This window comes from Equus quagga, chromosome 13 (assembly GCF_021613505.1).
Source record: "Equus quagga isolate Etosha38 chromosome 13, UCLA_HA_Equagga_1.0, whole genome shotgun sequence".
Taxonomy (NCBI): domain Eukaryota; kingdom Metazoa; phylum Chordata; class Mammalia; order Perissodactyla; family Equidae; genus Equus; species Equus quagga.
Window position 1 is genome coordinate 88,797,280 of NC_060279.1, and position 22,941 is coordinate 88,820,220.

The window sequence follows — 22,941 nt, forward strand, 5'->3', positions numbered from 1 at the left end:
GCTGAGCTGCAGTGTTTCTCATTGGCTGGGCTGTTGCCAGGTGGGGAGAGAAATCTTCCTTCAAGTAGTAACGTAGTTTTACTTCCGGTGGAAGATGTAGCCATCTGTCTCTTCCTGTTTGGTGTAATTGATGATGTGTGATAGGGCCTGAGAGCTCCACCTATAGGCATTTCTGACTAAAATTTAGTTAAGGTTTCTTTTATTAATTTCTACAAGGATCTAAGTGTTAATAACACTTATCCTATCCTCCTGTCTTTGGCCAGAAGAGTGGCTTGGCTTGGGGATTTAGGTCACCTCCGTGGATAGAGGTGAGAGAAGCTGGCCCCGGCCAATGGGCCAGCAGGCGCGTGGCTGGCAGTCCGAGGCCGGTGGGGTCGGGATTAGAGGTGGTGGGGGGAGTAGGGGGCGGGGTTAGGGGCGGGGTTCTGAGAAGGGCCAGCCCGGATTGGTTGGAGTAGGCATGGAAGGAAGTGTGGTTGTGTCTAGGAAAAGGGGCGGGGCCTCAGGTGGGCCTGAGCTAACGAAGCCGGAGTGGGCAGATCACACTGACACTTGTTCTGAGAATCCTCGCACCCAGTATCCTTCTTGAGTCCAGTGGGGAAACTGAGTTTCTGAGAGGAGCAGGGATCCATCCATGGTTGTTCACTGATCTTCTCTTGCTTTTGGGTTAGGGACTCATGGGTTGAATTGAATGGTGAGGAACCAGCTTGGTTTCTCAGTTTCTAACCTCCCTTTCTAAGGCAGGTGATTGGTAAATGTTTAGTAATAAGAAATCTATTATTGGGGCCAGCCAGATGGTGTAGTGGTTACATTCATGCACCCCCATTCTGCAGCCCTCAGTTTGTGAGTTCAGATCCTGGGCACAGACCTACACACCGCTCATCAAGCCATGCTGTGGCAGCGTCCCACATAGAAGAACTAGAATGACCCACAACTAGGATACACAACTATGTACAGGGGCTCTGTGGAGAAAAAAAAGAAGAGGAAGATTGGCAACAGATGTCAGCTCAGGACCAGTCTTCCTCACACACACACGCACAAATCTATTGTTATTGATTTTATGAGTAACACATTTTTCAGTCACTTATGAGTTGCCGGGTACTATGTTAAGGTAGAGGTTAAGAGCGTGTTCCAAGTTTACAAGTGCTAATCTTACAAAAGAAATCTTTAAAATCTGTGATAACAGAATGTGCTGGGTCCCAGGGCAATTGTGTGCTCAGCCTATTCAGGAAGTGCCAGATTGTTTCACTACTTCACTCCTTTTGCATTTATTCTTCTACTTTCAGATCAAAGTGGAAAATTGGAGGGACAGATGAAAGGATGGCTCTGAGCATGGCCCAAGCTCTGAGGTTAAAATTTAGGTTCCCAACCCCTGACCCCAGGAGGAAAGGCTGCTAATATTGCGGCTTTGAATCGCTCAGGTGAGAAACTCAGAAAAACGACACGTGTGAATTTCTCCCCATCCCACTGGTCCCAGTGACTTCAGAGGTGACTCATCTTAATGATTTCTCTGTCGGTGGTGAAAAGCATGAACTGAAATCTGTGCCTTCTGACTTCCACAGAGCTTCGCCTGAGCCACCTGCAGTGTCGCCGGGGGTGGTGGCTCAGTGGGAAGAGCAGGATTGGGGTTTTGATCAGGGTCTGATGTTTGTAGCTAAGTCCCTTGGCCTGTCTGAGCCTTAGATTGCTCAGCCGTCAACTGGGGATCACAATATCCCCCTCAGACATGAAGATACACAAGAAAGAAAGTGTAGGGTCACTTCCATGAGCTTTTAGAGTATGACCGGCCCAACCCTTGGACGGTTTTCATGTAGAGGGCTCCACCTAGGGGGTGACTCGGGTAACCCCTCAAGTCTAGAATGGGACCCGTGATAACCACGAGGCCTTCCAGCCATTGGGGAGTTGTGCTCAGTTATGAGGTCTCCTTTGTGTAGTTCTGATCATGGCATCGAAGCTTGCAAGGAATTGGTTTGAATACCTCCGTGAGAATGGATTCGCTAAGGTTTCCCTCACTTGATTTAGAACACGCCTTCCTGACTGAGGAATGAAGCGGTGAATTCAACCACTGTGCCAGCCAGGAATTCTTTGGCTGTGATGAATAGAAAACCTGCCTCTACCTGGCTTAAACAACACAGGGGAGTTACTGGCTCGGGTAACTGCAAAGTCCAAAGTTAAGTGTGCTCAGGTAAGGTTTGATCCAGGAGCTTAACAATGTCACCAAGGACCTAGTTTTGTCCTGTCAACTCACTTCACCTCCTGAAGTGCTGATTCGTCTAAGGCTGAGTCCCTGCATTAGATGCTGTAACAAAGTACCACAAACTTGGCGGCTTCAAACAACAGAAATTTATTCTCTCACAGTTCTGGAAGCCAGAATTCTGAAATCAAGATGTTGGGAGGGCCATGCTCCCTCCAAAGGCTTTAGGGGGAACCTTTCCTTGCCTCTCCCAGCTTCTGGGGGCTCCTGGTGCTCTCTGACTTGTGGCTGTGTCACTCCAATTGCTGCCTCTGTCTTCACATGGCCTGCTTCTCTGTGTCTATGTGTCTGTGTCCTCTCTCTTATTAGGACACCAGCCATTGGATTCAGGGCCCACCCTACTCCCAGTGTGCTCTCATCTCAATCCATTAATTATTTCCAAATAAGGACATATTTTGAGGTCCTAGATGGGCATGAACTTGGGCCACCGTTTAACCCACTACAGTCCCCGGCATGGCTGGGGTGGCTGCCCCAGTGACTGCTCCACGTGTTTTTTGATCGTGCCCAGCAGGGAAGAGAGAGCACCTTTGTCCCAGCATCCTTAGCAGAGGTCCCAAGGTCCACTCTGATCGGCCCACATGCCCATTTCTGAACTAGTCACATTGGCCAGGGAAGGGAATGTCGATTGGCCAAACTAGGTCATATGTTCTTTGCCTAGAACTGGGGATGAAATGTAGGGGGCTGCAGAACTTTGTATAAGCCCAAGAGAAGTCAGGGCTGCTGGGGACGGGGTGAAGTGTAGATCTGAGACCTTTTTTTTTTTTTTGAGGAAGATTAGCCCTGCCTGACCTAGTATCTGCCACCAATTCTCCTCTTTTTGCTGAGGAAGACTGGCCCTGAGCTAACATCTGTGCTCATCTTCCTCTACTTTATATGTGGGACGCCTACTACAGCATGGCATGCCCAGCAGTGCCATGTCCGCACCCGGGATCTGAACCCATGAACTCCGGGTTGCCAAAGTGGAGCACACAAACTTAACCACTGTGCCACTGGGCCAGCCCCCTCCCCCCCCCTTTTTTTTTAAAGCTTCAGTGCAGGGTTGTGTGGCCAAGTCCTAAGTTTAGTTCTCCATGGGAGCTGCCACCACAGTACAACAACTGACAGGCGGGTGGTGTGGTCCCACGACCAGGAAACGGACCTGGGCCACAGTGGTGAGAACGCCGAATCTTAACCACTAGACGCCCAGGGCTGACTCTCAATTTACGTTTAAAGAGGACTCAACCACTACCACAAGCGGGAAACTAGCACGTCTTCTCAGTACAGGGAAAAAGGGGAGAGCCAAATAGTGTTAAATTCTAGGTAAAATCCTTGTTTGAGCCTGAGGCCTGCTGTGTCTTTGTAACGAGAGGAGGGTAAACAACATGCGTTCTCCTTGGTTAACTAGGAGTGCACTAGAATGGAAGTGTTGTTCGATGACGTATCTGAGGACCGGCTGAAACCATGTGGTTCCCCGGTGGTCCATGTCCCACCCAGACTTTGGGAAAACAGACCTAACTGCCCTGTTTTTTTTGGTTTTGTGTGTGTGTGTGAGGAAGATTGTTGCTAACCTCTGTGCCAATCTTCCTGTATTTTACGTGGGACGCCACCACAGCATGGCTTGATGGGCGATGCTGGGTCCATGTCCGGGATCTGAACCTTAGGCCACCAAAGCAGAGCATGCGAACTGAACCACTACCCCACCAGGCCAGCCCCCTAATTGCCCTGTTTTATGGGATGGTTTTCACGATTACCAGCCCGGCCCTGGCTAGAACGTAAGCACATGGCAGGCAAGGACAGGTGTGTGACAGCAGGCAGAGAGAAGGAACCAAGGCTTTTAGACTCGAAACTTTAATGAGAACCAACATGCACACATGAAGGGCGTTTTGACACTGGCCCACAGCCACACTGGTCATTAGTTACAGAGACTGCCCCACGCCCAGAGGCTGCCGATTTTCCACAGGGCCTCTGAGCTCTATTGTTTGGTGTCAAAACTCTCAGTGAACACTTTCAGTTTGAGTTCCCGCTGCTACTTCACCCACAACACCCTGGTGCCCCTTTGGTATAAAACAGGCCTGTCGCCCAGACTGGACGGGGGTACGCAGGCAGGGACCATGTGCAGGGAGCGGAACGTCTGGCCATCTGAAAACCAGTAAGCTCTTCACTGTGGGATGGGCCCAAGGCTCAGCCAGTGTAAGTTCCCAGTTTCAACAACAAAACCAACCAACAGAACTCAAGGGGCGAGGATTATAAAGCACAGAACACGTACTCCTAAACGTTTTTAGCACCAAAAGTGTGAACAATATTAAAGTGTGTGTCCCATGTCTTCAAGAGATTCTGTTTGTGCTTCAGCAAAGGTGTGACCAGGTCATGTAGTGAGTGGGACACAGAAGCCCGGAGCTGAGGAGGAGCCGTCAAGCAGCAACTGGTTGTGCAGCTCCGTGAAGCGAGTCTCGGCTGTGGAGCAGGCCTGGCCAAGCTGAGCAGCTGATGCCAGGCTCCATCAGGATCGTGTCCTCACTGGGCTCTCCGACAATCCTCAGTGGCCCCAGAACTTGCTGTGACATGAGGGAATGCGACCTCTTAAGATGTCACTTGTCAACGAACAGGGCTCCTCTGTGAAAATGGGGCCATCCATTTCCTTGGTTCCAGAAGCTTCGAGGCAAGGGCAGGGCTTAGCATACTGGCACTCTGTGTCCCAGAGCCAGCAAAGTGCCTGGGGAGCAGCCAGCCCGGACAAACAGTGAATGAGGTACATTCCAGCAGTCATTTGCGTGGATCACAATTTTCACCACCAAGCACATCTGCACAGATTGTGTTAACCATGTGGCAATACCCGACGCAGCTCCCCTAACTGAATCTAGCCGTCTCCAGTATCATTAACGCCCATGACAAACTGGGCCTCATGTTATAACCAATGGCCTTAAATGGGCGAAGATTAGTGGAAGAGGCGGCATGTGTACGTGGGAGAGGGTCCTTCTGAGGGGCTTGGGAGCTCAAGAGTGGAAAGTTCTAGCCACCTGATGTTAGCTTCCATGCTCTTACTGGCTGTCTGTGGGTGAGTTAAGAAAATATTACAACAGAGCAGAGAGACGGAGGGAAGAAAAAGGCTAGACGTTTTCTTAAAAAAAAGAGCAAGGTGCTGGGTTGTTGGAACCAAATTAAGCCAAGGACATGTCGGCAAAAAAACTTTAAAAGTTGAAGTTCTGCATAATATTAGTAAGAATATTAACTGCAGTAAAATAGAGATTGAGGGTTGCTAATTCTTCTCTTCCTTTTAATATAAAACAGTATATTTATCTTATATCTGATGCGCATTTGTAGCTCACTCCTGGTGAGTACTTACTGTGTGCTAGGCACTCTGTTCTAAGTGCTTTCATCTATTTATTTATCCTCACAACAGCTGTCTGAGGTAGATAACTATGACTGTGCTCATTTTACAGATGAGGAGACAGAGGGTCTGAGAGGCCCCATGACTCTCCCCAGGTCACTTGGGTAGCAGATGGCAGAGCTTGGACTTAACTGGGCAGACTGGCTCTAGAGCCCACCTCTGCATCCCCCTACTACCCAGCTTCTCAACTTTGTGTTTTCGTCATTTTAACAAAACTCGTGTGCAAACTTTCTAATCGATCTTTATTAATGAAGAGATTTACTTATTGGCGGGGAGGGAGCTTACGACGTGATGGTTTCAACTTCAGGCCTCGGAGGACCACGTTCTCAGATGCCTGGGACCCCGCTGCCCCCCAGCAGCCACGGGTAGTCTTGCTGCTTGTTACTTCTGAGCGTGAACTCGCTGATGCTGGCTGAGCCCGGAGCAGCAGCGGAAGGCTTTCTGGCAGTGTCGGCACTGATACGGTTTCTCCTGGGTGTGAATCCTCTGGTGCTGGCTGAGGTGGGCACTGAGGCCAAAGGCTTTCCCGCACACAGGGCAGGCGTAGGGCCTCTCCCCGGTGTGAACCCTCTCGTGCTGCGTCAGATTCGTTTTCTGGGAAAAGGCTTTCCCACATTCGGCACACACGTAGGGCTTCTCCCCAGTGTGAACTCTCTGGTGAATGGAAAGGCACCAGCTCTGACGGAACGTTTTCCCGCATTCCTTACACTCAAAGGACTTCTTTCTGGCGTGAGTTTTCTGATGCTGAGTAAGGTGGTTACCCTGCGCAAAGACTCTGTCACACTTGTCACATTTAAAGGGTTCCCCTGTGGTGTGAATTAACCGATGTTCTGAGAGGTGTGCACTTTGGCTGAACGTCTTCCCACATTCGTTACATCTGAAGGCGTGCTCGCTCTTGTGGGTGGACTGATGCCTGCTGAGGGAGGTGGCATGGAGGAAGGCCTTCCCGCAGTCCCCACACGCATAGGGCCTCGCTCCGGAGTGGACCCCCTGGTGGCAGAGGAGCTGTGCGCTTTGGCCAAAGGCCTTCCCACACTGCTGACACTCAAAGGGCTTCACCCTGGCATGAATCCGCTCGTGCTGACTCAGGTATTTGCTGCAGCTGAAGGTTTTCTCGCCGACCCCTGGATGCTCTCTCTGTTCCGGGTTCTGATTCAAGGCCCTCCCGCTCTCATCAAGGCTTCGTTTTTCTCTGGTGTGAATGCTCTGGTGGCACGTGAGGGTCGAGCTGCAGATGAAGCGCTCGCCGCACTCCTGACATGCGTAGGGGGCGTCCACGGTGTGGCTCTTCTGGTGGTGAATGAGGTATTCCTTATGGCTGAAGGTCTCCTTGCACTCGGCACAGCTGTAGGGCTTTTCTGGGGCGTGAGTGGACTGGTGTCGGATGAGGTGGGATGGCCGGCTGAAACTCTTGACGCACTTAGGACATTTGTGGGGCCTGTAGCCCGTGTGAACCCACCGATGTTCATGGAGGTGAGTGTTCCGGTAGAAAGCTTTCCCACATTCACCGCATTTGTAAGGCTTCTCTCCACTGTGAGCTCTCTGGTGGATCTTTAGGGTGAAGACATGGCTGAAGGGTTTCCCACACTCGTCGCACTTATAAGGCTTTTCCCCAGTGTGAACAGACTGGTGTTTGACGAGGGCCGAGCTCCTCCTGAAGGCCTTCCCGCATTCCTGACACTCGGAGGTGGTTTGGGCAGCGTGAATTTTCTGATGCTGGAGGAGGTATTTACTTAAGTGGAAGGTTGCCTTGCACGTGGCACATTCATAGCATTTCCGAGCGTGGGTCTTCTGATGCCGAGCGAGATGGAAGGTCCGTCTGAAACTCTTGCCACACTCGTTACACTTGTAGGATTTACCAGCTGGGTGGGTCTGATGCTCCACAGGCTGCGTGCCATGGCCAGAGGGACAGTCGCCATCTTGACTCTCACGTGGTTTTTCTCTGGTGTGAACTTTCTGATGCCGCAGGAGGTGTGCATTCTGACGAAAAGTTCTCCCACACTTAGGACACCCATAGGGTTTGTAGCCCGTGTGCGTCACCGGACGCACAAAGAGGCAAGAACTCTGGCTGAAACCTCTCTCGTGTTCTTGATTCACAGTGGGTTTCTCCCTGACGTGCGTAATCCAGTGCTGAAGAAGGTCGTAACTCCGGCTGAAGCTCTTCCCACATTCACTACATTTGCACGGGTTCCCCCCTCCCTGCACCGTCATATCCTGCCGGCTCTGGTCTGAGTAGCAGTCGGAGTCATTCCGAGATTCCTGAGGCTTGGCTGGTGAGACGCTCTTTTCAGGAAGATCACGCATCACGGAATCCCCTTCCGTGAAGAGCGGGGACTCGGGACTGAGGCCTCTCTCAAGTTCATGACTCTTGCATCCCGGGGGACTTTCCTTGCTGGTAACCGTGTCAGCCCTCGGAAGACTTTCTGGATCTCCTAGCAAACTATCTAACCAGCTCTCGCCTAGGCAGGCTTCTGCCAACTCCGAGTTCCAGAGGCTGTCCTTGGAAAACATCTCCATCATCTCCTGGGAGAGTCCTTCTTCCGAGAAGTCCTCATGCCGAGGAGAGTTCTTGCTCTCAGCCTTGTCTGAAAGAGAGGGAAGGTGCCCATGTCTCCTGCTCCCCAGGGTGAAAAGACAGGAGCTGCAGGGCGAGGACACAGACAAGAGGGAGAACAGGAGATGGGTCCTGAGCCAAGCCTGTCCATCAAGGGGACGAAGGAGATGGGGCCAGAGTGGTGACCCAGCTGGAGCGGGCATCATAGGACACAGAGAGCCTGTTTCTAGGAGGGTTAAGGGGGAGCTGGGCAATCGCAGTGGCTCCACAGGAAAGGGCAGCCTCTCCGGGGATCTCTCCCCTGTCGCCTCATGGCTAAGGCCTACTTCCTGGAGAAGAGCACCATTCAAGGGGGCAAGAGGTAAATGATAACAACGCAACATGGTCGCTACCACTGGAGGGCGTATCTGGTTGTTGGTTGAGACACGGCTACACGTTCTCGGAAACAGCCCACAGGGTGAGGTGGCAAACACAGGAGTCTGGGCTTACGGGAGTCTGTGCCTGGGTTAGTCACCTGTGCGCAATGCTGGTGGCTGGACAGGAGGCCCCAGTGGGCTCCCGCCTACAAGCTCACAAGAGGTGAGCCACGGACGGAACTGCACGGTGGCTGGGGAGGGGGAGGCCAACTGAGCTGTGCAGCCAGCACCCCTGGACCCTCGTTTAGGGCCCTTCTCCTTATGATACCAAGAGAACAATGAGAAAAGCTTCCTGGGCCCAGGGCAAGGCTCTGGGCCCTGCTTTCTCCCACTGGGGATGTCCCAATCGGCTTAACTGGATCTCTGGAGGAACCATGGCCTGGGAGAGGGCAGAGCACGTGCCCTTGGCAGGGCTGAGGCCCGGGCTGGAGTTCCTAACAGATGTGGCCATCTGCTGTGCTCCAAGGGCCCAAAGCAGGGATGGGCCTATACGAAGGGGGCGACACAGGTAGATCAGGGCGTCCACGGTGCTCAGGGGGCGCCAGGCAGGAAGAGGGAGAGACTGTTGGGCGACGGAAGGCCACCCGTGCTGAGTCTGCAAGGAGCGAGGAGGGGACAGAGCAAAGGCCACAGGACGGCCACGTATTTACCGCTGAGGCGGCAGAAACAAGGCGGGCGTGCAGAGGGAGGGTCCAGATCCCTGTCGGGATGAGGGGACGGAAGCCAGCACATGGCAGCGAAGCCCAGAGGCTGCAGCTCACAATGGCTGGGAGCACATGCAGGGTCTGGATGGAGGTTCTGAGGACAGAGGGCACACTAACAGCCGCAGCCAGGACCCCGCCGCCTCCCGCCAGGTGCTGTGGCCCCTCCCCGCCCACTCACCAGGGCCCGTCGCTTCTGGACTTCCTCTCACCCGGGCCTCCAGCTCTTCCGTACCATCTGGACGGGAGGTCAGCTTGGGTCTCGGGGGGTCTGCAGGGAGAGAACGGCACTGCCATCAACCAGGATGTGGAGGCCATGCAGCCGCTCAGCGGGAACCTTCTAGCTCCCCCAGCTATTCGATGCTTTGCCCAGCACACACTCCGGGTGGCCAGATGCTGCCCTGGGCGCCTCCAGAGATGCCTGCCCTGCAAGGCTCCCGGTCCAGGGAGGAGCGGGACCCAGATGGTCATACACAATCCAATGTGATCAGAGCTGTCACGGCTGGGGACATAAAGGACTTGCAACGGCTCAAGGGATGAGCAGAGTCTGCCAGGTGGAAAGGCATGTGCTTCCTCAGCCGTTCATGCTTCACTCATCCACCCGTGGACCGCACCCTGCCTGAGGCCTCCGTGGGCCAGGCGCTGTGATGGAAGGTGGGGGGGGTCCCAGGGCCCAGTGCGTCTTGCACCCCACCCTCTGCAAACTCCTCAAGGCAGGGCACACGGAGCCCTAATCCCAGGGACACGCACCACAGCAGAGGAGAACCCGGTGCTGGCTCTGAAGATGAGGAACAGGGCCATGAGCCACGCAATGCAGATGGTTCCAGAAGCTGAAAAAAGGCCAGGAAACGGACTCTCCCCTGGAGCCTTCAGCCGTCAGCCCTGCCGACACCTCGATTTCAGCCCAGCAAGACCCATTCCAAACTTGTGACCTCCAGAAGTGTAAGAAACGAAATGCGTGTTTTAAGCCACTGAAATTGTGGCCTCTCTAAGGGCAGCCACGGAAACTAACACACTATTCATGCAAACACACACATGCCTGCAGGGGCCTCAAGGGAAACGGATTTCCACTGTGGGCTGAAGTTTAAAAACTAAAAAGAGGGGCTGGCCCAGAGGCATAGTGGTTAAGTTCACGCCCTCGGCTTTGGCAGCCCATGATTTGCAGGTTTGCATCCTGGGTGCAGACCTACATGCCGCTCAACAAGCCATGCTGTGGTGGCAGGCATCCCACATATAAAATACAGGAAGATGGGCACAGATGTTAGCTTACTGACAATCTTCCTCCAGCAAAAAGAGGCAGATTGGCAACAGATGTTAGCTCAGGGCCAATCTTCCTCACCAAAAAAAAAAAAAGAAAGAAAAGAAAAGAAAAGAAAAGAAACTGAAAAGGTATTGAGCTCAGCCCTGCCCTCAGCTGCTGCTGTAGCACACATGGAATACTGTTTGGAGAAAGTCTGTCCCAGCGTGACAAAATGACATCAAATGGGAGTTTCTAGTGTGTCATCTTTTTTTCATCTTTTGGAATAAACGACTCTTCTGTTTTTGGAAAAGAACTGAGGAACTAGAGAGGGGAAGACACTGTGATAGTGTCACAGTGAGGTGAATGCTAATGGGAACGCAGTGTAAGTCGTGAAAAAGGGAAGCCCCGGGGCAAGGAAGGGACGAGAGACTTCTAGGCAGGGGGGAGAGCCAGTGTGAAGACCCCAAGTGTCAGCTGGAGGAGTCACCCTCTAATGACAAAGAGGAAAGTGCCCTGAGGCTGGAGCGGCAGGCAGGGCCGGATCAAGGTTTCTCAACCTCGGCACTGGTGACATTTTGGGTCGGATGATCCTTGGTGGTGGTGGCTGTGCTTGCATTCGAGGACGTGCGCCAGCATCCCCAGGCTCTACCCACTAGATGCCTAGGAGTACACCCCTCCCCCAATGGTGACAATCAAAAAGGTGGCCGGGCATTGCCAATGTCCCCTGGGGGCAGAATCGGCCGCTGAGCACCGCCAGGCAAGATCTTGCTAGCTCTGAGGTGCTCAGGAGCCGGGCATTCATCCGGGGGTGACGAGGGGCCCCGGGTGACCAGCCCGGGACAGACACTCACTCAGTAAGAAGAGACTCTGGTAGTTGTCCAGGGCCGTGTCCCAGAACAGGTCCCCTTGGTCCAGGTCCAGCTGCTCCCAATCCTCCACGGTGAAGTCCATGGTCACGTCCTTGAGGGTCACAAAGTCCTGCAACACGACACACCGTCAGTGACTCTGGGGCTGGGCTCAGGGAGGGGGCCCAGTGGCTCAGTTGCCCCCTGCAGTGTGCTAGGCCTCTGGCAAAAACCGTCTCGTGAGATTCTGAGTCGTGAGACGGGGCATCCCCATATCTTGTGGGCAAGGACATGGAGTCTTGGAGGGGGAGCAGAATGTCCCCTCAAGGCCACACAGGCAGGACTGAAACTCAGGCCTGCCTGATCCTAAAATCCACCTGTTTCTGGCTTTTGCTTTTTTCTAGTGTTCGTTCAAGATTTTCAGTTTTTATTACGGAAATTTTCAAACACAGACAGGAGGAGAGATGCACGTAACAGACACGCCACGTACCCATCACCCCTTCAACCCCATCAACGTCCAAGGATATTCGTGCTGCTGTGTAACCATCACCACCATCCATCTCCAGAATTCTCTTCTCCTTGCAAAACTGAACTCTGACCCCATTAGACACCGACGTCCCATCTCCCCCGCCCCCGGCCGCCACTCTGCTTTCGGTCCCTAGGACTTTGCTGACTCTGGGTTCCACAGTGTGCTTGCGGCTGGCTCGTCTGATTCGGAATGGAGGGAGGCCCATGCCCTGCGTGCGGCTGGTCTGGCTCTGAAGGGTTTCAACCTGCAGGCCTACCTCTCTGCCCTCTTTATCCCGCCACGCCCCCGATCTGAGGCCCACGTCCTGGATATGGCAAACCGCTTCCTCTTGGTGTCATTCAGCTGCTCCTCTGTCCGCTGCACTTTCTGGAAACTGGTCCACAGAGCAGCAGCCTGATTCGATTCCGTACAACTTCTGGGGCAGGAGACCTGCATAGGTGGTGCTGGGTCCATGTTGAGCTGCATGACTCCAAGTGCCTGCCTGGGTGCCCAACTTTTAGTGATGCAATCTTTCTTAATTTTAAAACTTCCTAGTGAACAGGTGTTTGTTTTTTATTTTATTTTTTTTGCTGAGGAAGATTGGCCCTGAGCTAACACCTGTGCCCATTTTCCTCTATTTTGTATGTGGGACGCCACCACAGCAGGGCTTGATGAATGGTGTGTAGGTCTGTACCCAGGACCCGAACCCGTGAACCCTGGGCTGCTGAAGCAGAGCATGTGAACCTAACCACTACCCCACTGGGCCAGCCCCGTGAACAGGTGTTGAGAATAAAAACTCAAGTACTGCAGAAGTGCTGACAATAAAAAGGGACAGGCTTTCCCAAGCACCCCGACTGCAGGGGAAGCTGCGGCTGTCTGGCGTGTTCCTTCCAGACCCCCATCCATGCACACACATGCACGTTTTATGAATGAAAACCAACCCTTTCATCTGGGTTGGAGGCTTGGCCCCACTGCCCTCCCCTGTGCATGACCACTGGCAAGAAAGTCACAGGTCCCTTCTGAGCCCCACCCCGTCAGGGCTGCTCTGAGAAGCGACTGAAACGCCGCTGGGAAGTGCCCGCACAGTCCCCAGCACACGGGAGGGCCAGCCCCAGATACACGTCCTGTCCCCACCCTCAGGGGTCCGCCTGGGAAGGCCGTTCTCCGACCTGAGCTTCCTGTGTGCCGGGAACGGACTCAGCGCTTCAGTGAGTCAGTCACCGCCGCCTCCTCAAGGCAGGACTGTCCCCAGTTTACAGAAGACAAGACTGAGCCTGAGAATCAAAGGCACCTGCCCCAAGTCACACGGTCAGTAAGTGGTGGGGGAAGGAGCGTGACGCCCGGGAAGCCGACCGAGGTTACGGGGGTGGCTCTGGAGTCTGTAAGAGAGACCGAGTTCAAATTCTGTTCTGCTGTTTATCAGCTGGGGGACCTTGCTATGCCACCTCTCTCAGCTCCGTTTCCTCGCCTCTAATCACGGCTGATGTAAGGATGAAGCAAGCCGAGGCCGCGCAGCGCCCGGCAGGGACCCGACCCAACAGGAAGCAGCGGGGCAAGTGGCGGCCACAACTGTCGCTGCTCGCCCGTCGTCCAATGACGCCTGGGCACATGCCACGAGGCAGCCCCTGTGCCAGGCCTGGGGCAGAGCAGAGCAGGGTCCTGTTCTCATGAGGTTTGTCTGGGTGTGTCACGTTGATATTTGTGAAAAAAGCTGTGTAAAACTCTAAGCACAACAGCCAACACACGCACACACGCACGTGTGCACAGCACTTCCCCCTCACTCGAGGTTTCGCTTTCCACGGTTTCAGCTACCCGCGGTCAGAAGCAGAGGACCCTCCTGACGTGTCATCAGAAGGTCAACAGGAGCCTAACGCGAGGTCACAATGTCTACATACGTCACTCACCTCGCTTCGTCTCATGACGGAGGCACTGTATCAGCTCAGATCACAAGACGAAGGGTGGGGACAGTGCAGTACAAGATTTAAAAAAGAACAAAAAAAGTACAAGAATTAAAAAAGACCACGTTCACATAACTCTTTCTTTTTTTTTTTGAGGAAGATTAGCCCTGAGCTAACATCTGCTGCCAATCCTTCTCTTTTTGCTGAGGAAGACTGGCCCTGAGCTAACATCCGTGCCCGGCTTCCTCTACTTTATATGTGGGATGCCTACCACAGCATGGCTTGCCAAGCGGTGCCATGTGCACACCCGGGATCCAAACCAGTGAACCCCGGGGCACCAAAGTGGAAAGTGCGCACTTAACCGCTGCGCCACCGGGCCGGCCCCTCACATAACTCTTATTACAGCCTATCGCTATAATTGTTCTATTTTATCATTAGTTATTGTTATTCATCTCTTTCCAAGCCTCTTTTTTAAATTGAACTTTATCATAGATACGCACATATGGGAAAAAACACAGTACATACAGGATTTGGGACCATCCACGATTTCAGGCATCCCCAGCCAAGAAAGGAGTCCCAGTCGGCTGGGGAAACAGGAGAAGACACGAGGGGCAGGACCCGGATCACGCAGGAATGGGCTGAGAAACCTGGATTTCATCCTGCGAGCAACAAGGATTCCTAAAGGGTACTGAGCGGGAGAGCGGCAGCTGCGGGTCTTACTTGAAGAAGGTCGTCTGGGGGCCAGCACAGGACAGCGAGCCAGAACACAGGGAGGCCGGCTGCCCAGCTTCTAGGGACGATCAGATAGGACGGAGGGACCCCCGACTCACCTGGGTCATAGCCAACTGGGGCCCGCGGTCCTCGTTTAAGCTCCCCGGCCTTCCCCTCCGCGAGCCCGGCCGGCAGGGCTGCGCGAAGGACGAGGGAGGCGGGAGAAGGTCTCCTGTCGTCCCCGGGCTGACTCCCCGGCCATGCTGGAAGAGCCCCAAGGTGTCCGGAGGCAGGAGGATGAGTCTGGACGTGCGTCTCCCTGCAGGAATCACGATAATTGTATTTATTCAGACGACCCCGCCCCGCGCTGCCACCGTGCTTCAGAATCTAGAAAGCAACTTCATAGCTATTCTTAGCACTTATCGGTCAGTACAGACGTTGGGAGATGTGGCGATTACGGTCTGTCACCTGGGCGGGAGCTCCTGTCTTGCTCACCGCTGGGCCTGAGCACAGCACAGTGCCTGGTACACAGTCGGCGCTTTTTAGATGTTTGTTGACAGCACACAGGAGTCTTTCTCTTTTTTTTTTTTTTGAGGAAGATTAGCCCTGAGCTAACATTTGCCAGCAATCTTCCTTTTTTTGCTGAGGAAGACTGGCCCTGAGCTAACATCCGTGCCCATCTTCCTCTACTTTCTATGTGGGACGCCTACCACAGCATGGCTTTTCCCAAGCGGTGCCATGTCTGCACCCGGAATCCAAACCAAAGAACCCCGGGCCACTAAAGGGGAACGTGTGCACTTAACCGCTGCACCACTGGGCCAGCCCCAACAGTAGTCTCTTTAACTGCACCTTGGGGGCCAATACTGCTGGCATTTCTGATCGTCATCTCTAGGATCTGGGTCTCGGTGAGTCGGCCTCCGAAAACTGTTGCCATTTCTACAACAGCAAGGTTTCTTTAACCTTTTTTTTAACCTCAACCCACACTAAAGCAGACAATATGTATCCTGAGTGCTCATTCACATGCGTACGTAACTAAACAAAAGCTTCATGAAACAATACTGAATCTTAGAAAGGAGAACGTACTGAGATGTTTTCTATTCTGGTCTCCTTTATTTTACTTCATTAAAAAAAAATTATGGGGGCTGGCCCACTGGCATAGCGGTCAAGTTCGTGTACTCTGCTTCTGTGGCCCAGGGTTCGCTGGTTCGGATCCCAGGTGCAGACCTATGCTCCGCTTATCAAGCCATGCTGTGGCAGGTGTCCCACATATAAGGGAGAAGAAGATGGAAACAGATTTTAGCTCCAGGCCAATCTTCCTCAGCAAAAAAAAAAAAAAAAAAATTATAGTCACTGCCCTACTGAGTCATTTGCAGCCACTGTGTATTTCCTAAGTAGCACATATCTATGGAGGATTTAAAGCACTCATATCACGAAGCAGCAATGACACAGGTCCACAATTCTGAAGCCTCTGGGGCCAGATGTGCTTTGAAATTCAGATTTTAAAAAGGTGATCCGCAATATACAGTACACTCCATTAAAATCCCAGTGCAGTGTGTGGGGTAGACAGCATTTTGTACTGGAACACTTCAATATTTTTAGGGTGAAGGGTGTAAATATTCACTCTAGATAAGACACTTAAAGGTTATAAAGCAACAGCAGTTCTGATCAGGTTTGGGCCCCAAATTTACGGGAAAAAATAAAGTTTGGTTTTCAGAGCTTTCCAAATCTTGTGATTGCAAATAAGGGATCGTCAGCACTAACATTTACTCGCCAACGGTTTCCCTCCTATGACAGAGCTTCAGCTCGACTGGTGAGTATAATTCAGTCCACAGATTCTTCATTTGGCCCACACAGTGATGGCAGAGCAAATGTTTTGAAAGAAAATTCTTTTAAGTAGTCCAAAACTTGAAAACTGCAAGATTTCGCCTAAAAATTCGGTTTCCAGCGGCTGAAAAATCCTACGATTTGGCCACACTGGCTCTCTGCATTCGCGGGAATGCTAGTTAGTCGAGGCCATTTAAAGCTACCCCCTGAGAAAGGGCGCCCTCCCCCCAGGCGGGTTCTCTCCCTTCCCTTTTCTGCCTGGCCCTCACCAACATCGGAGTCTGAGACCTCTGTCTACACTTTCCAAGTCACATGGTGTCCACATCAGATACACTCTCAGCCGGGAGGGAAGAAACCAGACCCCCTCATGTGAAGCTCAAGGTCACGCAGCCTGGCAGAGCGATTCCAGCCCAACAATTATGGGGCTGAAAAAACCCTGAGCCCTGGAGTCCAGGAGTCCTGCCAACCAGGGTGGGATCACGGCCAGACCCTTCCCGTCTCTGCCCCTCAGTTTCCCACGTGCAAAATGGGGCAAACACGACAGACCCACAGCCTCTCATCTGCAACTCTAGAAACCAGAACTTTACTTATAAACTGGCAGCGATACCTAACCTGAATTGCCACAGGCTATGGATAATCTATATTCCCTTCCGTGTAAATATTTACGCTTTTCCCAACAGAAATAGTCGATTTCCAAGAACTGCCCCAGATTCCGCTGGGGGTGTTGCAAAGTTACGAAATATGCACCCTATTGATTAACGTCTGAAAATTCTGCTCCCCGAGACGACGCTGGTGCCCAGGGTACCCGATCTCTCAGCGCGGCTACGGAGGTGACGGGGGAAAAAGGCGGGCACCACCCGGCGCCCGCGCGCAGACAGCCTCCAAGAAACATAACTGACCTCCCGCAGGACCCCATCCGTCCGTCCCTCACGATCCCGCCCGGCTCTGCCGGCGACGTCAGGCCACCACTCCCCTCCCCATCTCCCCGACCCCCCCCCCCCCCCCCATAAAACAGAATCCCTCCCCCCAGGGCCGCGGGCGAGAAGCCTGGCCCGCAACAGGCTCCGAACGAAGGTTCAAGACCCCCCCACCCAGGTCGACGCGCCCTTTGCCGGGGTCGCCCCGGGAGCATTCTGTCACCCCCTCAGGTAGGACGGAGCTCCCAAGCCTCCAGAGCCCTCGGCGACCCCAGCCCCGGCGCCCCCTCACCTCGAGACTGCCGCTAGCCCAGGGAACAGACTGGATGCCTCCGGGAGCCGGAGACCCACCTCCTCCCACACGCGCCTCCTCACAACCACTTCCGGTGCCGCGCGGATCTCCTCAAGGAGGCTCCACCCAGGAGCCTCCGCGCCAGCGCCAAGACTCCGTTTCCCAGAAAGCTGTGCGGATGCCTTCGTTTGTCTTCCTATCTCCACCCGCTTCTGCGTCCTTAGAGGTCCCGCTGAGCACTCTGGGAAATAGAGTAGAAACAGAATCGAGACCAGGTGGCATCTGGGTATTGTAGTCCAGCTTTTACCCTGTTGAAGGACAACCTAATCAGCCTTCTACAGCCTTTTCTGGAAGACTCGGAGGCTTTTCCTTTTCTGAAGGTGACAACTAGAGGGTTGCCATGGAAATGCGTTGAGGAAATTGGATTCCTGAGAAGACACATGGAAGTAAGGGGGCGTGGCTGACGCGGGAGAAATTATAAGAACTCTGTCTCATTGGAGGAGAGATGCTGCGTAGTTCATCCCTCCTTACGATTGGCTCCACCTTGGCATATGCGCAGTAGAACCAGGAAGCGTTCCAAAGAGGGTAGGCGATGAGGAAATAATCCCTCCCTCCCGGGTTCGAGTCAGAGGGCTGGCCTGCCGCGAAGGCCTCTGGGAAATGGAGTTCCCACAAAGGCACAGCTGGGGAGTCGTCGGGAGGTCAGCAGCGCCTGCGCGGGCGTAGTCCCGCCTTAGGGCAGAGGATGCGCGCGCAGCGTCTTCCCCTTCGGCGGAAGTTTCCGCGGGGCAGCTGAGAAGGTGAGTGCTTATCCCCACGGAGGATCCGAGGGGGTGGCCGCGGTTATTTGGGTTTCCGCCCCGCCCACCCAGTTCCGAGGTGAGGGGAAGGCGAGGTGAGCAGGGGAAGGTGTCCTGATCTTCTCCTGTCCCCAGTTTGGTCGGGTGCCTGTGACTTCAGCCCGACCCTTTGTGGGAGGCGGAGTCCCCAGGGGCGGGGGGTGAAATGGGAAGCGTCTGGTCGCCGGGATAACCCGCCGGCCCTTGCGGCAGCTTCGGGCTGTTAGTGGTGGGCGTGGCTAAGACGGAGGTGGGCGGGGCTAATGGGGAGTTTGACAGACGTCCCACCTTGGCTACGTCATCCTTGGTTCCGCGGAGGGCGGGGAGTCACGGTCACCTAGACCGCTGTTCCTCCTGCGCCGAGGTGGAGTCTGGCCCTTAGCTCTTTCGCTGTGTTGTGTCGCAGGACCTTCCCGGAGGGACACGATGCCCAACACATAGCAGACGTGCAGTAGATTCTTGTTGAGTAAATGAAGTAGATGAACGAATGAATGACAAAGCCTGGCCGGAGAGTGTGGGAGCCTTGAGTTTAAGGCCTGAACTGGCCACGTGACCTCGGACAGGTGGCTTCCGCGCTCTGAGAGTCCCTTCTCCCATCTGTGTTTATTGAGCGTTTGCTATGGCGCTGTCTCCGTCTGACCTATTCAACAGTTACTTGCTCATTTGTTTAGCATCTCGTCTTCTCCCACTGGAAGGAGAGCTGCCTCAGGTCAAGAGCCTGTGGTTTCCTTTGCTGCTGGATCCCCAGTGGTGGGCACGTGTTGGGAGTTCAGTGAATAATTACTGATTGAGTGAATGAGCTCAGTACGTGCTGGCTCCATAGCCGTGCTCAGTAAATGTTAACCGTTGTCTTTCACTTGCACGGGAAGTGAGTCTGAGCCGGCGTCTCCACCTTTCTTCACTTACAGGACTGTTAAGATGGAGTTTGCAGCCCAGTGACTCTGAGGGCCGGAACGTGACCCCATAAAGGTACCATCCCCTCCCAAAAGCCTGCTCCTGCTCCATCCCGTCTGTGTTGCTGCTCTCAGACTTCACTCCCAGGCAGAACGTTCTGGCGGGCGTGTCAGGGTCACTGGGTTCCACACTTGCCATTCTGGAGGCCATCTTGATCCAAGGGCACTTGGCACCTGGGAAGTTCCACTTAGAACTAAGCCACTTAAAAGCACCACTGATTTTCAAACTTTTCACTTACATAAGTAACTGGGAAAGTCTTAGTGTATTCGTCAGACTAGGCTAGGCTAGGCTACAGTAACAGCAGTCCCCAGAGCTCAGTCGGTTAATGTGAACACAAGTGTCTCACGAATGCCAAGTCTGGAGCAGCTCTCCAGGGCAGCCATCCCCTGGGCAGTTTTGATCTTGTGGCTCCAATGTCAACACAAGGCCTTCAGGTTTGGCCTGATCAGGGCGTGGCAGTGACCCCTCTAAGCTTAACAAAAATGCTCACCAGCGCTTAGACCTTTGAGAAAATAGAGATGTCTGTTGAAATGTAGTTACCGGGACAACAAATTATTAAGTTACACAGACTTCTTAGAGGCTAAAGGATCCTTGGCAACAGTCTTGGCAATGAGATATCTGATACAACTCCTTTGCGTGAAATCTCAGAAGGGCCGTTTTACGCCACGGTGTGGTCTCTGCTCTTCTGCAGGCCGAGGGAAAGAGGAACTGTTTGCTCGCCTGGCTGAGATTTCGTTCACTAGCTATTTAGACGGCCTGTGTTTTTCGAGCACTGAGATTCTGTAAGGAACAGAAAGTCCTGAGAGACTCAGAACTTAGGACACGGAAAGAGACAAGGGAAGAATAGACATGTGAACAAATGGAATATAATAAGTGGGCTGCAGGGCGCGGTGTGTTCATGACAACCACGAACATAAAAGGCTTGCCCTGGGCCGGGCCCTGTTCTCAGCGCTCGATAGGAGTGTATTCATTTAGGCCTCGACAACCGCTCTGTCCGGTAGGTCCTGTTAGAAGCCGCCGTTTACTGCTGGGCAAACTGAGGCACAGCGAGCTTAGGGGGAACGTGCCCAGCATGTAGCCAGTCTGGAATTCAAATCCAGGCAACCTGGGCCCACAGCCTGTGATTTTTAAGGACTCTGCTGTTTTTTGCAATTGCAGCAGACTCACCTTCAGAGTCAATAAAGGAAAAAGGGGTGAGCAGGCTTAGCGGGACACAAAAAGACAAATCTCACGGGGTCTGGCTTACACGTGGAATCAAAAAAAAAGTCAAATTCGTAATAACAGAGAGTAGAAAAGTGGTTACCAGAGGCTGTGGCGGGGGAAGAGGGAGATAGTGATCAAAGATATAAGCTTTCAGTTATGAAATGAACGAGTTCTGGAGAGCTGTTGTGCGGCATGGCGACCGTAGGAAATAATGGTATATTGCAAAGAGTAGATCTCAAGTGTTCTCACCAGAAAAAAAAAAAAGGTAACCGTGGGAGGTGATGGATATGTTAATTAGTTTGATTATGGTAATCATTTCACAGTGTATATATGTCAAAATATCACTTGGACACCTTAAATACAATTTTGGTTTTTTTTTTTTAAAGATTGGCACCTGAGCTAACAACTGACTGTTGCCAATCTTCTTTTTTTTCTGTTTTTTTTTTTCTCCCCAAATCCCCGCAGTACATAGTTGTATATTTTAGCTGTGGGTCCTTCTTGTTGTGGCATGCGGGACGCTGCCTCAACATGGCCTGATGAGCCATGCCATGTCCGCGCCCAGGATCCAAACCGGCGAAACCCTGGGCCGCCAAAGCAGAGTGCACGAACTTAACCACTCAGCCATGGGGCCGGCTCTTAAATACAGTTTTTATTTGTCAAAACTAAGTAAAAGTATGGGGCCAGCCGGGTGACATAGCAGTTAAGTTCGCATGTTCCTCTTCAGTGGCCCAGGGTTCGCAAGTTTGGATCCCAGGCACGGACCTACACACCACTTAGCAAGCCATGCTGTGGCAGGCATCCCACATATAAAGTAGAGGAAGATGGGCACGGATGTTAGCTCAGGGCCAGTCTTCCTCAGCAAAAAGGGGAGGCTTGATGGCAGATGTTAGCTCAGAGGCAGTCTTCCTCAGCAAAAAAAGGGAGGCTTGACGGCAGATGTTAGCTCAGGGCTAATCTTCCTCAAAAAAAAAAAAACTAAGTAAAAGTAAAAAGGAAAGAGCTTTCTCTCGCAATGTGAACTGAAGTCACAAGCACAAGTTTCTTGTGACTTCTATTTTGATATTCCAGATTAGAATTGGTTCTGTACGCTAAGTCTTAGAATAAAGAACAAATAAAATATATTTTTTCTCGTGCTATTTAAAATGTAATCATTGGAAGTGCCTGTTGCACTGTCATCCTTGTTGTTTTTCTCTTGTTCACTTGTTAAATAGTTTAATCCTGCTCTTATGGGCTGAATTCTGTTTCGCAAAAATTCCCATGTGGAAACTCTAACCCCAAGTACCTAAGAATGTGACCATTGGGGCCAGCCCGGTGGCATCGTGATCAAGTTCTCGCACTCCACTTTGGTGGCCCAGGGTTTGTGGGTTCAGATCCTGGGCGTGGAACTACACACCGCTCATGAAGCCATGCTGTGGCAGTGTCCCACATACAAAATAGAGGGATATTGGCACAGATGTTAACTCAGCAACTATCTTCCTCAAGCAACAAGAGGAAGATTGGCAACACATGTTAGCTCAAGGCCAGTCTTCCTCACCAAAAAAACAAAGAATGTCACCATATTTGGAGTTAGGACCTTTAAAGAGGTAATTGAGTTAAAATGGGGTTGTTAGGGTGGGCCTGCTATGGTCTGAATGTTTGTGTCCCCCCAAAATGCATATATTGAAACCTAATGCCCAGTGTGCCGGTGTTAGGAGGTAGAGCCTTTGGGAGGTGGTTAGGTTGTGAGGGTGGACCCCTCTTGAATGGGATTAGGAATCTTATAAAAGACACCCCAGAGAGCTCACTGGCCCTTTCCACCACGTGAGGACACAGGGAGAGGTTGTCAGTCTACACCATGGGATAGGGCCTTCACCAGAACTCAGCCATGGTGGCGCCTTGATCTTGGCCTTCCCAGGCTCCAGCACTGTGAGAAAGAAGTTTCTGCTGTTTATAAGCCACCCAGACTGTGACGTTTTGTCATAGCAGCCAAGACAGACTAAGACAGGGCCCTAACCCCGTGTGACTGGTGTCCCTGTAAGAAGAGGGTGGAACACAGACAGAGGGACGGCCTTGTGAGGACACAGTGAGGAGGCGAGGAGAGAGGCCTCAGGAGAAACCAAGCTGGCTGATACCGTGATCGCAGGCTTCTCCAAAATTGTGAGAAAACAGATTCCTATTGTTGGAGCCCCCCAGTCTATGGTATTTAGTTGCGGCGGCCTGAGCAGATGGATACACCCGCCATAGCCTCATTTGTCATAGGCTCTATGTGTGATTTCAGTTTTGATTTTTTTTTCTTTTTGGGGGGCGGGGGAGGAGGTAAGGAAGACTGGCCCTGAGCTAACATCTGTGCCCATCTTCCTCTACTTTGTATGTGGGACGCTGCCACAGCATGGCTTGGTGAGCGATGTGTAGGTCTGTGCCTGGGATGCAAACCCACAA

General features: G+C 52.7%; 2 protein-coding genes across 7 annotated transcripts in view; one reads left to right on the forward strand and one right to left on the reverse strand.

The window, feature by feature from the left end:
- Positions 1-4,065: 4,065 nt before the first annotated feature.
- Positions 4,066-17,679, reverse strand: ZNF473 (zinc finger protein 473). Of its 4 annotated transcripts, XM_046682446.1 has the most exons (6): positions 17,528-17,679; positions 14,614-14,813; positions 14,309-14,442; positions 11,384-11,510; positions 9,474-9,563; positions 4,066-8,206 (listed from the first exon to the last, which is right to left on the reverse strand). In XM_046682446.1, the coding sequence occupies exons 3-6, from the start codon at positions 14,321-14,323 to the stop codon at positions 6,003-6,005; spliced, it is 2,436 nt and encodes an 811-aa protein (XP_046538402.1). In that variant the 5' UTR covers positions 14,324-14,442; positions 14,614-14,813; positions 17,528-17,679; the 3' UTR covers positions 4,066-6,002. The 4 variants fall into 4 exon arrangements, with proteins under 4 accessions (XP_046538402.1, XP_046538405.1, XP_046538404.1 ...); XM_046682449.1 differs by lacking the exon at positions 14,309-14,442; XM_046682448.1 differs by lacking the exons at positions 14,614-14,813; positions 17,528-17,679 and adding an exon at positions 13,790-13,823 and having other exon boundaries at positions 14,309-14,440.
- A 497-nt stretch (positions 17,680-18,176) lies between these two features.
- The window catches only part of VRK3 (VRK serine/threonine kinase 3), a 31,647-nt gene continuing 26,882 nt past the window's right edge, over positions 18,177-22,941 (forward strand). Inside the window, exons 1-2 of one of the 3 annotated variants that reach the window (XM_046682612.1) lie at positions 18,177-18,327; positions 19,275-19,335. The gene's annotated coding sequence lies outside the window, so the exon portion shown is untranslated. Of the gene's footprint in view, positions 18,328-18,386; positions 18,423-19,274; positions 19,336-22,941 lie in introns of those variants that run through there. The other 2 variants (XM_046682614.1, XM_046682613.1) reach the window with 2 other exon arrangements.

Coding starts and splice junctions, on each gene's coding strand:
- ZNF473 (XM_046682446.1), bottom strand. Junction 9,564..11,383: donor CCAGAGTCTCTTCTTACTGA/GTGAGTGTCTGT, acceptor CTCTCCCTGCAG/ACCCCCCGAGACCCAAGCTG. Junction 8,207..9,473: donor TCCAGAAGCGACGGGCCCTG/GTGAGTGGGCGG, acceptor CCTCTCTTTCAG/ACAAGGCTGAGAGCAAGAAC.